General features: G+C 41.7%; 1 protein-coding gene across 3 annotated transcripts in view; it reads left to right on the forward strand.

Annotated features, from left to right (window-relative positions):
• Nucleotides 1–13250, forward strand: part of CNOT7 (CCR4-NOT transcription complex subunit 7) — a 62543-nt gene extending 49293 nt beyond the window's left edge. For all 3 annotated transcript variants that reach the window (XM_073608114.1, XM_073608121.1, XM_073608130.1), the window contains 3 exons: nucleotides 2360–2504; nucleotides 7293–7403; nucleotides 11644–13250. In XM_073608114.1, coding sequence (XP_073464215.1) covers nucleotides 2360–2504; nucleotides 7293–7403; nucleotides 11644–11772 — 385 coding nt within the window. In that variant the 3' untranslated portion in view covers nucleotides 11773–13250. The remainder of the gene's footprint in view (nucleotides 1–2359; nucleotides 2505–7292; nucleotides 7404–11643) is intronic.
• Nucleotides 13251–13567: the final 317 nt, after the last annotated feature.

Consider the following 13567-nt stretch of genomic DNA (forward strand, 5'->3'; position numbering starts at 1 on the left):
AAAAACAGCTGCTGTAAAAACATCCAAAAATGTCCAGTGTGCATGAGGCCTAAAAGATGCAAAAATTCCCATGCAAAAATTCGTTCTTGTAAAGCTAGCCATGATTTCAGATTTAATGAGCAGGTGATGTTGCAGTTGAAATCAGTAATGACTGACTTCTGTCCTGAAAATCCTCTGCAGGGGAGGGCCTTCCTGTTTTATTAGAAAATCCCTTTCTAGTGTTAAATCAATTATTTGATTTGACTTGCAGCCTCCAGGCACATTTTTAGCTTTCATTAATATAAAACGGGGACTAGCAATGAGGGTTTTTTTGGGGGTTTTTTGCTAAAAAAAACAAAAATAGACCAAAAATGTAAAAAAAAAAAAAAAAAAAGGTTTTTTTTTTCGTTTCTGTCAGTAAATTTTGTAAATAGGTACTTTTTCTCCTTCACTGATGATGTGGCACTGATAGGCAGCACTTATGGGTACTTAAAGGCATCACTGATGGGCACTGATTGGTGTCACTGATGGGCACTATTGAGGCTGCACTGATAATCAGTGCCCTGATTACCTGTACAGGTCTCCCCTGCGAGGTGATGCCGCTGATTGGTTCTCCTCGTTTAGCACTCTGTCAGTGTGAGGCGAGGTGAGCCGATAAACGGCACTTCCATGTTTTGTGTGTGACCGGCTGTGATTGGAATCAGCCGATCACATGGGTAAAGAGCCGCGTGATCTCTTTATAGAGATCGGGGTCACGCCGTGTCCTAGGAACATGGCCCGACCACGACCACCGAGCTGTGTGCCATCACGGTGAGACTGGACAACATCATATGACGTCGGCTCAGCACGAGAGGGGATCCCGCCCGCCGTCATTTTATTATACGGCGGGCGGGAGGTGGCTAATAATGACCAGTTGCACAAAATACTATGATCTGAGTTCTGGATGAGTAGGAATTTAATCACCAGGCTTATTACATCCTTAGCTGTGACATTTCCACACAGTAATTTGCACTGTTGCCCACATGGACTAACAAATATGCCAGATAAATTTCCCAGTTATTTATTTCCGCTATATGGAAGTAGTGATGCCATAATTTGGTTTTGGTCAGAAGTGGAAATGCTAGTTAGATCAGTTCAGGGTGGAGTTATTTTAATTTTTTAAGCTGTAAAGGGAGAGGTACTGTCACCTGCACCTCCACACTTTGCTCTGTTTATAAGCGCTGCCAGCCCAAGAATTCTAAAGTGATATTAAAGCTTTGGATTTTTCTACATTAAAATACCAAACATGTCATACTTGTCTGCTGTGTGCAGTGGTTTTACACAGCGCAGCCCCGATCCTCCTCTCCTCGGGTCCCTCACCTGCTCTCCTGGCCCCTCCCCCCTGCCGAGTGCCCCCACAGCAAGCAGCTTGTAATGGGGGCACCCAGGCAGGCGCGTTTCTGAGCTGCTGTTTTGCGCCCCTCTTTCTCCTCATTGGCTCACTGGCTATGATTAACAGTAGCGGGAGCCAAGGCTCTCGTGCACAGCGCTTTACAAGATCAGGCTCAGCTAAATATTAGGGGGGGGGGGGGGGCTGCTGCACAGAGAAGGTTTTTTTACCTTCATGGATAGAATCCATGAAGGTAAACAAAAACCTTGAGCCTTTACAACCACTTTAAGCATCTGAAAAAATTCTTATAATTTTGGATGCTGGGTCCCTTGCTGTGGTTCCAAGAGACAGCTGCTACATCACTACAGGACTACTTTTCACTGATGGTCCCTAATCAGGCCATATGCATTTTACCTTTTTTCTTGCTTACATGTGACCATACAGAATCCAAATAGCACTTTGGGTAGAGTTCCACATTGTCAGAAACCATGAAATCAGAATGAGACAGAAGTACAGTTAAATCAGACTTGTTTAATAATAAAAGTAAAAAGAACAAACATAGTCAAAACATAGCCAAATTTCAGTAACCGAAATGGATAGTCAGCCAAGCCAGAAGTCAGGGATCAATGTAGTGGAACAGCAAGCAGGATCTGGAGCCAGAAGGGATGTCAGCAAAGCAAGTCTTTAACCAGGAACACAGGAGAATGTCTCTGTGATATTGACCAAGGTGAAGACAGAGATCCACTGGACTGAACGGCTTAAGTAGGCAGGACTGACGAGCAGGATATCATCAACAGCTGAGTAACTGTGGAGAGATAGGAGCTGGCAATTAGCCGACAGCTGAGCGGCCAGCTCTGAGAAGGAAGGGCTGAGCCCTGCCCTGACACACACATTGTATAAACAGTACAGTGTTTCTGAAATATATCACAAATATATGATATGCACAGTGAATCTTTTCTGTTTTAAAACTGCTGATGTAATCTTTCATATTGTCTGTAATTTTTATTACAGTGGCTATGATTTTGGCTATCTAATAAAGATACTGACTAATTCAAACTTGCCTGAGGTTGAGCTGGACTTCTTTGAAATTCTTCGGCTATTTTTTCCAGTGATATACGATGTCAAATATCTCATGAAAAGCTGCAAAAACTTAAAGGTACGTAGTATACTCAAGTGGAACACAAGAGAGAATAATCTGTTTTTTTACAGGCATTTAAATTAAATTAATAAAAAATCTCAGTTGAAATACTGATAATAACCGCGTACATGACCGTTTTTTTGCCGTCGGAATAAACTCCGAAGGTTTCTCCGACGGAATTCTGCTTAAGCAGGCTTGTATACACACGGTCACACCAAAGCCGATCACATGGGTAAAGAGCCATGTGATCTCTTTACAGAGATTGGGGTTACACCATGTCTTAGGAACATGGCGCAACCACAACCACCGAGCTGCGTGCCATCACGGTGAGACCAAAGTCCGACCGTCCAGAAGGAGGTGACGTATGACGAGACTAGAAAAAGGAAGTTCAATAGCCAGTAGAGTTGCACGATTCTGGCTAAAATGAGAATCGCGATTTTTTTTTTTTGCTTAGAAGATAGATCACAATTCTCACGGCGTAACATCATCTTTCACATTAAACAAAATAATTGGGCTAACTTTACTGTTTTTTTTTTTTTTTTTTTTATTCATTGAAGTGTACTTTTCCCAAAAAATTGCGTTTAAATTGCGTTTAAAAGACCACTGTGCAAATACAGTGTGACATAAAATATTGCAACAATCCCCATTTTATTCTCTAAGCTCTCTGCTAAAAATATATATATAATGTTTGGGGGTTCCAAGTAATTTTCTAGCAAAAAAATCAGATTTTAACTGTAAGTAATTTTCTAGCAAAAAAATCAGATTTTAACTGTAAGAAACAAGTGTCAGAAAAAGGTTTAGACTTTTAAGTGGTTAAACTTCCTGCATATTCACACAGAAGTTTCATCCCTTTGATCTACGTTGGAAGAGTTACAATGTTGTTAAAATCTTGGCAGAATGGGGTTTGGCAGACTACCAGAGTGAGCAGAGAACTCTATACTTGTAACATGAAAGAATCGAGACACCCGACAACATAGATCGTTAGAGGGGGTGAATCGTGATCTTTTAACGATTAAATGTGCAGCTCTAATAGCCAGTAGCCAATAGCTTCCGTCTCGTACTTGCTTCAGAGCATGCGTAGTTTTTGGTCCCTCAGAACAGCATACAGAGGAGCGGTTTTCCCGATAGGAATCGGAATAGACTATGAAAAGCTTCCGTCTGACTTTTTCTGTTGGACATTCCGCTCGTGTGTACGCGGCTTTAGAAGTACTAGAAAATGCCAGCTGTACCTGAAACTGGTTGTTGTATGTCTGAGAAGGGAAAGAAACTAAAGCTACTGCAATAGAAACCTCCCCAACACTTGTATGCCCCTATGGACCAGAGCAATTTTTCATTGACTTATTGATTCATCAAGAATTTTTTCATTACTTAAAGTGGTTGTAACCCTAAAAAAAAAAAAAAAAAAATTGCTCCTGTTCCTTTTTAAAGCATGATTAGTAGCATAGTGCTGTTGCAGTGTAATGTGTCCCCCCTTATTTATTTATTTTTTTTTATAGCTAAAAAAAAAAACTGGTTGATCCTACCTGTTCCTGTGTTGCCGCCCCCCCAAAGCGTTCCCCCCCCCCCCCCACCCCCCCATGTGTGCTGACCACAGTAATCATGGCTGCTGATCCATGATACCGTGGTCCGGTGACGCGCCTCCATCATCCTGCAGTGTTCTGAGTGCCTGTCCCCCTCCCTCTTTGCCTGTCAGCTCCAGTCTGCAGAGCCGATCTCTTCCCCGTCCCTTTTATCCTGCTTTTATTCTAAAGTATTACAATCCAAAATTACTTGTATCCTCTCTGTTTTGCAACATATTCAGTGCTGTATGTCAGTTTTTTGTTTTTGTTTTTTTTTTTTTAATGATCCTAAATACCTTTTTGCACAGCTCCTCTTTGTGGTCACATGATCTCCCTTTGCTGGCTGCCTGACATTATTGGGAAATCTCAGCCCCTCCCGCTGTTCTTAGATTGAGGAAGCAGAGCAGAGGGAGATCGTGCGACTGCACAGGAGCTTTGCAAAAAAGGTATTTTAGGATTATAATATAAAACACACACACACACTGCACTCTATATCCTGCAAAAACAGAGATGATATAAGTAATTGCCTTATGTGACTTTACAGCCTCTTTAACAGCAGATCTCAAAAAGGATTTTATTTTTTCAATCTACTGTATATACAAGAAAAAACTTTTTTTTATCTTTTTGCCAGTTTCCCTTAAAGGCTATGGCGGTGGCAGCACCCTCAAGCCGATGGAAACATTGGCTGGGGTGCCAACACCGCTGGATTCCAGGACAGGTAAATGTCTTAATATTAAAAGTCAGCAGCTACAGTATGTGTAGCTGCTGACTTTAATTTTTCCATGGGGGGGCTGGAGCACCACTTTTTTTTTTTAACAAAGTATGGAGCACCACTTTAAGGGGAGAAGGAGTTACTGCAATTATAGCTGTTTAAGGTAAACTAAAATTTTAATACAGGGGTTGAAGTGATACTAAAGTCTTGTGTGTGTTTTTTTTTTTTTTTTTTTTAATTTGTTATAAACATGTTATACTTCCCTGCTCTGTGCAATGGTTTTGCACTGAGCAGCCCACATCCTCCTCTTCTCAGGCCCCTTGCTGGCGCTACTGGCCCCTTCTTTCTGCCGAGTGCCCTCACAGCAAGCAGCTTGCTATGAGGACACCCGAGCCAAGCTGCTGCTCTATGTCCATTCAGACACGGAACCCAGGCTTGGCCCTGTCCCCTCTCTCTCCTAATTGGCTCACTGTCTGTGATTGACAGTAGCAAGAGCCAATAGTTTCTTCTGCAGTCTCAGCCAGTGAGGAGGGAGAGATCCCAGAGAGCCAAGGCTCCTGTGCATAGCGCCATAGAAAGATCGGGCTCAGGTAAGTATTAGGGGGATGCTACTGCACAGAGAAAATTTTTACCTTCATGGATAGAATCCATGAAGGTAAAAAAAACCTTGAGCCCTTAGAACCACTTTAAGCATCTGAAAAAATTCAAATAATATTGGATGCTGGGTCAATGATTTTGATTGAATGACAGCAGCTGGAGCCAATGGGGCCTGCTGCGTTTCTCAGCCAATCAGAAGGGAGAGTCTCGGACATGCAAGTCTCTTACGCAACATCGCTGGATCAAGATGGGGCTCAGGTAAGTATTAGGCAGGCTGAGGGGGGGCTGCTGCACACAGAAGGTTTTTTATCTTAATGCATAGAGTGCATTAAGATAAAAAAACCTTCTGCCTTTAAAACCACTTTAAATAGGAAAAAGTCACTAGTAATCTAATTGTACAGTACAGGACACAGGCAGAGTATGCATACACCATGGGTTATAGGTGTGTACCGTCAGGTGATTGGACACTGGCAAAGCTTTAGAGGGCATGCCTCCTGGGCGCCTCCCCTCTAACCCTATAACCCTCCATGGGTCCTGAGTTTTTGTGGTAGTGTCTGAAGTTGATGAACATTTCTCCTTCTCTGAGACTGGGGGAATACATGGCATCTGTGGACACCCAAGATGTCTATCTCCTTGTTGTGTGCTTTCTACGCTTCGCACTGACAGACAACCACCTTCAGTTAGTTGCACTGCCCTTTGGCCTACCCCCTGCTCCATAAGTGTTCACAAAGGTCTTAGCACCTATGCATGCCCTTCTCAGAACTTCCCCAAGTCACAGGGTATCTAGACAACCTTCTTCTGAAGGTCTCTTCTCCCTTCCGGTTGTCAAATGTCCACAGGGCAATTCAGATGCTCCAGGCCTTCAGCTGGGTGATCAATTTCAACAAATCTGCTCTACAGTCCAGTCAAGTGATGTTGTTCGCATGAAAAAGTACACATCGGATTTGAAGCTACACTGCTACATAAACAGGAACTGCTGTAGAGGAAGATGAACTCTTCTGCATTGCAGCATGATTTACGGGTCCAGTGTTCCAACAGGAGGAAAATGTCTTCAAAGTAAATGTTTTATTGCCTTTAAAATACAGTGTGTTGCCATCTAGAGTTTTGTTGCTCATTAGTTTCTGCACTGCTGCTCACATGAATTAAAGTGTTACTAAACCCAGGACCCTGCATTCACTATGTCTGGTCTCGCACAGAACATGGAAATGCAATCATTTTAGTAAATATAAACTGATAAATACCTTTTCTCATCAGCAGTATATAGCAGTCTTGTGACTTCAATCATCGCCTGGTTAAAGCTTGTAGGAGGAATTTCATTCTCCTCTGACTGTCCTATGAGGCTGCAGGACCTCTGATCCTCTGTCTGGGCGGTGCTGATTGGCCCTGTGCTGATCTCGCATGTACTCTCCCAAGGAAAAAAAAAACAAAACTCTCTAGCAAAAGACACCAAACTGGGGATGTGCAGCCTGACTCCAGTTACGCTGTCTTATCCATACATGTTTTGGAGACAATGTAAGAAGGAGAGGATCTGTGCATACAGAATCAAACAGCCTTTTTACACAATACAGATGATTAACCTATTAGGTTCTACAGTGAGTACAACAAGCATGCTTTACTGCATATACAGACTGATTTTACTGTTGTGGATTTAGTAACACTTTAGTTGCACAGCAGATAACTTCTGCTTCTGTGGAGCTTCACAGGTTTGTAGTTCTTATATAGCACCAGAACATTAAATTTGTGTATATTTCTCATCATGTGTCAGCTCCGATATCCAGCCCATTGTTTTTCAAGCTCTATATATTTTTCTATATCCTTGGATGGTTTTCCTTTTTTTTTGGCATGCTCAAAGGGAGTGGAAAAAACTGAGCTAGTGATAAAATGTATGGAGCAGTAAAAAGACATGAAGGTTCTACAGAAATGTGTTCTCTTCATCAGGGTGGACTGCAAGAAGTGGCTGAACAGCTGGAGCTGGAGCGGATAGGACCTCAGCACCAAGCAGGCTCAGACTCTTTACTGACAGGAATGGCATTCTTCAAAATGAGAGAAGTAAGACACACATAGAGAATAGATTGGGAAAAAAAAAACTTTAAAAATCTTTACAGTGTTCAGTGATTGTTACGGCTTGACTGAATTTATTAAAATAAACCTCCACCCTTAGCCCAGTTTTCCCAACCCCTTTGCTGGCTGATTTTCTGTAAGATACTGCCTGTTTGCAAATATTGTTCTACTTTTTCTTCAGCTGGGTACACGGATTCAAATTTGGCCGATTCAGCAGGGACCGGATGACGTTCAAACTGTGTTTAGCCCTTCCATTTTGACATAAGCTGAACGTCGGATTGGTTTTTGTCGAACAGGACTGCGGAAACACCTTGTTCGATCAGTGGCTTGCAGCCAATTGGCTGCTGTGCTGATCAGTGTATTCTAACAGTGAAGAGCCCCCCTGCTGTTAGAGTACAAGCATTGCTTGTGTGAATACAGAAATCAATCTGTTTTTTACTGTTCAACCAAAAAAAAAAAAAAAAAACAACTGACCGTGTGTACCCATGTTTAAACTGCAAGTTGTCGACTGATGAGACTTCTGACTTTTTAGAGAATTTCAGGTCCAACATAAAGTGCTGTAATGTATTGCTTCTGTGACTACCCAGTCATTGACCGACAAGAAGTAGAGAATTTCTTTCTTTACCATTGACAAAAAATTAAGACAGTCCTCTGTGTTTTCTCTTTCAGAAAAAACAGGGCAAAGTATATTAGAAGTAAAAGAATAGCAATTACAAGCAAATAACTATTCTGCTGAGGACTACAGAATATTTATGAAAAGGCCATACTGTCAACATATTTTTAATTAATTTCAGCCCTTGTCCCTTTTCAATAGCAAGAATACCCACCAGCAGATTTTAAATGTGCGCAATGCCCATAAGCTTCAACCTATGAGCCTGCCTAATCACCCAGCTACAGCACCGAGCCAGAAACATGTTGTGTTAACAAATTAGGTCTGAATGATTCATTGTGCTTTTACTCCCTTTCTGGTTGAATCTTACCCAGAATTAGTAGCTGGCACTATGCTATTTGCATATGACTATATAGGTAGCCGAACAATATATAGTTAAGCAACAGTTAAAAGTAAAACATTTGTTCTGTTAATTTTAAACCGAGTTTATTTTATCAATTAAATGAACAATAAATATACAGAACTATTACTTTATAATAATATAGAATTTTACTTTAAAGTAGAACAGCATTATGGCTGGGTTCACACCTTTGCACAGCAGGAATGCACACAATCTGGGTCATTCATTATTCTGGCCCCCCAAACACACCTTGCCAACACATGCATATTATAGCGCACAACACCACATTATAAAGCACCACTGTGCGTTGTGATGAGCCGTGAAAGAGATTAGTGTTAATGCTCTGAAAATGTGTGAAACCGGTCCAAAGCTTTCAAAACTGGAGGAAGGCTAGGCAATATTTTGAAGGCAAAATCAGTTCACTTTTAAATTTAATATATTGCACTAATGATGCGCCCTATATTGTTTTGTCATATTGTCTATTTAGTAATCTTACTAATTTAGGAGCAGCATCAGGTTGGTAGAGTACACGTTTGTATATATATTTTTTGGCGCTGTGCCCATTAACCATTTATTCAAAATCAGGCCAGGTGCAACAAAATAAAAGGTAATAAGTCAAATGAGATGCAGCTGAAGGTGAAAAGCCCCAGCATGATGCAATCATGCATACAAATAAGCAGGCCCACTTATTCACACAGAGCTTATTGAAAGGAGAAGTCCAGCCTGAGCTTGTTTGGCTGGGCTTCTCCTATGGGTCACAGTAATGCAATTCGTTTTGCACTCCTGTGATCCGTTTTCAGGGGAGAGCGGTCTGAAGTCTGCTGCTCCGTTGACGTCACTGGAATCGGTCCAGGTAGCGCGTCATCCCGACTTGGGAAGTCTGGATCCGCCTGGACTGATGGAGATGGCCACTCCCCGCCCCTCCACAGCTAAGCGCTCCTGTGAACGCGGAGGTGCAGAGCAGGAGAGTTGCTGATTGACAGTCAGCAGCTCTCCGCTCAGGGAGGTGAGAGAACTGAGCCATCAGCTGTGTTTGGTGGCTCGGTTCTCAGTGCAGGGGCGGTGGGGAACAGATGGAGCATTGATCTGATGCTGCATCCACCTAAGTGAGTATGAATCTACAAAAAATAAATAAAAAAACATACTTCTCTCTTAAGCCTAGTACACACTGCTGGTTTTTTAGTCAGAGCTGCTGTACAATCCGATGTTAGTACAGCGATCTCCCCCCACCAAAACACTCTGATCAGCACTCTCAGCCAGTGGCTGAGGACTGAGAGCGCTGATCGGGACCGGTCGGCAGACCATTTTCGGACATGCCCCTTCGACAGAAGCTAGCCGGCTACATTACACACAGGTCAAATGTCAGCCAGTTTCTATTGAACTGGCCGATCCCATTTGGCTCATGTGTTCGGGGCTTTACACTAGCATTTTTTTGCACTGGATCACAGCAGGTCACTGCTAGGGCACATGGTAAACAATTGTTTACTATCTGCTTCGTTCACACCACAACACTGGTTTGTGACGTGGTGCAGTGCATAAAAATGCAGAAATGCTGCATTCTTCTTCAGCACACTGGATGTACACTGCTGTACGGAGACATGAATGAAGTCTCACTTCATGTGGTTCCCAAATAATGTTAACAAGAAAAAAGTGAACAATTTGATTTGCTGAAATGCACATTGCACCACTCCCTGCCAGACATCACACTAATGGTTGCACACACCATGAAACCGTGCATTTTACCATGCAGGCTAATGTGAACTAGCCCTTTTCAAACACAATAAAAATACATATAACATGCTCTGTGGGAAATCCTAAGCCAAGTCCATCTGTGTACAGCAGAAGTGAGAAATGTCTTTAAGCTCATATTTACAGTTACTTGCATCTCTTGAATGAATACCCTAGTGTGGTCATGTTGGACGTTTTTCTCTGGTAAACTTCTAATTGTCACATGGTTCTTCCTGCCTTTGCTGGCTTTGACTCCGTAAACAAAATCAGAGCCCAGCCCCCCACAGTCAGTCCTGGAAGGCCCCTCGTTGTCAAACTTGCATCCAGTAACACTCTGGGTTCCAACTTCTGATCTCTATACAGCACTCTGAGCTTCCTTGAATATGATGAGGGGATTTGAGAAAGATCTGGATCCACTTCTCATGACAAACCAATCAGCTTCTAGCTTTAATTTTCAAAGCTGAACAAGATGAAATTAGAAGCTGACTGGTTTCTGTGTACAGCTGTTCTAGAATCTGTCTGTATCGGTATTCGTAAATTCTCCACAGATTGCTGGAAAGAAAATCGCCCAATTCCCCCATCAACACACTCTCCCACGGAGCCATTGTGTTCTGGTGGGGGGAACTTTCCCCACCAGGAGAACACAGTTGATCACTGCGAGCAGCTATAATATCTGCTGACAATAATCTCATGTAAAATCCAGCAGCCTGCCCATACATGGTTCAAATCTCAGCCAGTCCCTGCCGGACCAGCTGATATTTGAACAGTCTATTGCTGGCTTAAAGTGATTTGTAAAGTCTTGTTTTGTTTTTTTTTTTCAATAAAAATAACAAACATGTTATACTTACCTCCTCTGTGCAGTAGATTTGCATAGAGCAGACCGGATCTTCGCTGGTCCCTCTTCTGTGCTCCTGCCCCCACAGAAAGCAGCTTGCTATGGGGGCACCCGAGCCGAGTCACAGTTCTGTGTGTCCATTCAGCCCTGCCCCCTCTCTCACCTGATTAGCTGATTGACTTTGATTGACAGCAGGGGGAGCCAATATCGCCACTGCTGTGTCTCAGCCCATTAGGGAGAGTTTTGGACGGTCAAGGCACTCCTGCAACATCGCTGAACAGAGGTCGGGCTCAGGTAAGTATTGGGGGGTGCTGGGGCGGCTGCTGTACACAGAATACATTTTTTATCTTAATAAAAACCTTCTGACTTTACTACCCCTTTAACATACATGTAGAGGGGAGGCTATTCCCAACTCAATGCTGACTTTACCTAATAGCCCCAGCATTTCAGCACTCTCCTCTCCAATAGCAATAGCTTGATGACCCAGTAGCCATACAGTTTTTATTATGTCGCAGTTGCCGCCTGGCAACCAGAAGTTTGTCCAGATGGTCTCACACTGCAAATGTACAACTATAAAGCCTGATATTTTAACATAGCAGTTTAATCATTTTTTGGACTTGTTCATCAAAATGTTGTTATAAATTTTGTCCTCCAGATGTTCTTTGAAGATCATATAGATGATGCAAAATATTGTGGTCACTTGTATGGCCTAGGATCTGGATCATCGTATGTTCAGAACGGCACAGGGAATGCTTATGAAGAGGAAGCCAACAAGCAATCATGACCTCCAAAAGACAGCTAGCACTTTTCATTGCCAAGTTCTATTCCTTTCTCCATGTTTTATCTCTGGTCACATTGGTTGGACATCTGCTCACCCATCTCTCAACAGCATTTACAGTATTTCCTGTCCTCTTTTGTACCCATACAGAACCACCTAGCCCTGAAACAGCATGGATGCTTAATTTGATTAGGTCCATAGTAATCATTATCTCACTGCCTACCCAGGATGTTTCTTCAGAAGTATTGACGAAGGTGATAATCTTGGCCCCTTGGGGTTGGGGTGGTGCAACCTTCTGAACATCTTCCATTACACTGCCTTGAAGTGCTATGATGTCAGATGACTATTGTTCCACCTTTTTGCTCTTAAGGTGGCCGAAGAGCATTACAGATCTTCTTGATCTTTTGATGTCAATTTACCAGCTTTCACATCTTTAGCTTTTTGTACACCCTCTCAACCAGTCTTATGGAGCAAATTTTGTACCAACCAAGGGCGTAATTAGGTGCATTAATAAAAGCTCTAAATGTATGTGTATAGTGCAAATGAGGAACCAGCGCATAAAACATGAAACAAATCTGCCTTCAGGTTGACAGCTGAATGTAAAGCTGCTAGCTTTCTCGAGCAAAAAAAAATCCAACCTCTCCCATTTTTTTCTTGCACTCCTATGAATCTCAACACTCAACTTTTATCCCAATATTAGTGTTTACAGTCACCATTTTTATTTTTATGAAATTATATTTATTAAGAGCTTAATTTTGGATCTCCAAAATGAATCTCTGGAAACAATATATGGCCTGATAGAAATATTCAGTAAAAGTACAATCGAACTGTTCAGCAAGTGAAAACAAAACTTTAACTACATTGGATTTGATGAGGAAAATACAATACAACTTTTGTATTGCTACAGAATTGTAATTATTTGTTGCAACAACAAAAAACTAAGATTGTTTGTGGATGGGCATTGATCAGCATACCAGGTGTTGATGTTACTCAGTCTATTGTTAGCCTTATGGAAGAAGGTGAATAGACAACCTCAAAGGTTCCAGCATTCACCTCTCCCCAGGGCGACTGATCAACATTGCAGGTCTTGTTGATGCTTTCGTTCCTTTTTGACAGTATCTTTTCAATATATATTTTTTATATTGTCAGAGACGTGAAATTATCTTTCATGGCCCTCCCATTCAATGCTGTCATTAGATTTTCTTTTCAAGTGGGTTAATGATGCATTATTTCCCTACAAAATTACATGTGTGTTTTTATCCACACACTGTTGACCCCTGTTCAATACATGGAAAGTTGTCATTCAGAACTACTTACCTTTATACTTTGTAATAACTTGATTTTTTTCTTTCTTTCCAGATAAGTTACAGTGTTGTAACGGTGTGATCCTTTTTAATGCATATAAAAAAAAAAGAAAAAAAAAACGTTTGCAAACAAAGGATATTTGTTTTTAGAGCTTTTGTAAATAAAGGCTTAAAAAAATATTGGTATGTGGTCAGAATCCTTGCCGACTTTGAACTGAGCAGTGGTCAGAGACTGCTGGATGTTATAAATCTGAGTGTTTCTTGTATGTCAGATCTAACACCATAACTAAAAATTTAGAATGGTTTGCACGTCAGAAACATTTTTGGTTTAACACGATACTACCAATATCCATGAGCCCTATTTTTAAAGCAGATGCGGGACGTATTGTTTAATCACACCATACCTGATACACAGAGATCACTGTTCAGTTAGCCAACAGAGGTTCATGCTTATTTTCACTTTCTATCTGTATAATTTAGCACTTTGCATTTAGGTG

Source organism: Aquarana catesbeiana, linkage group LG01, assembly GCF_042186555.1.
Source record: "Aquarana catesbeiana isolate 2022-GZ linkage group LG01, ASM4218655v1, whole genome shotgun sequence".
Lineage (NCBI taxonomy): Eukaryota > Metazoa > Chordata > Amphibia > Anura > Ranidae > Aquarana > Aquarana catesbeiana.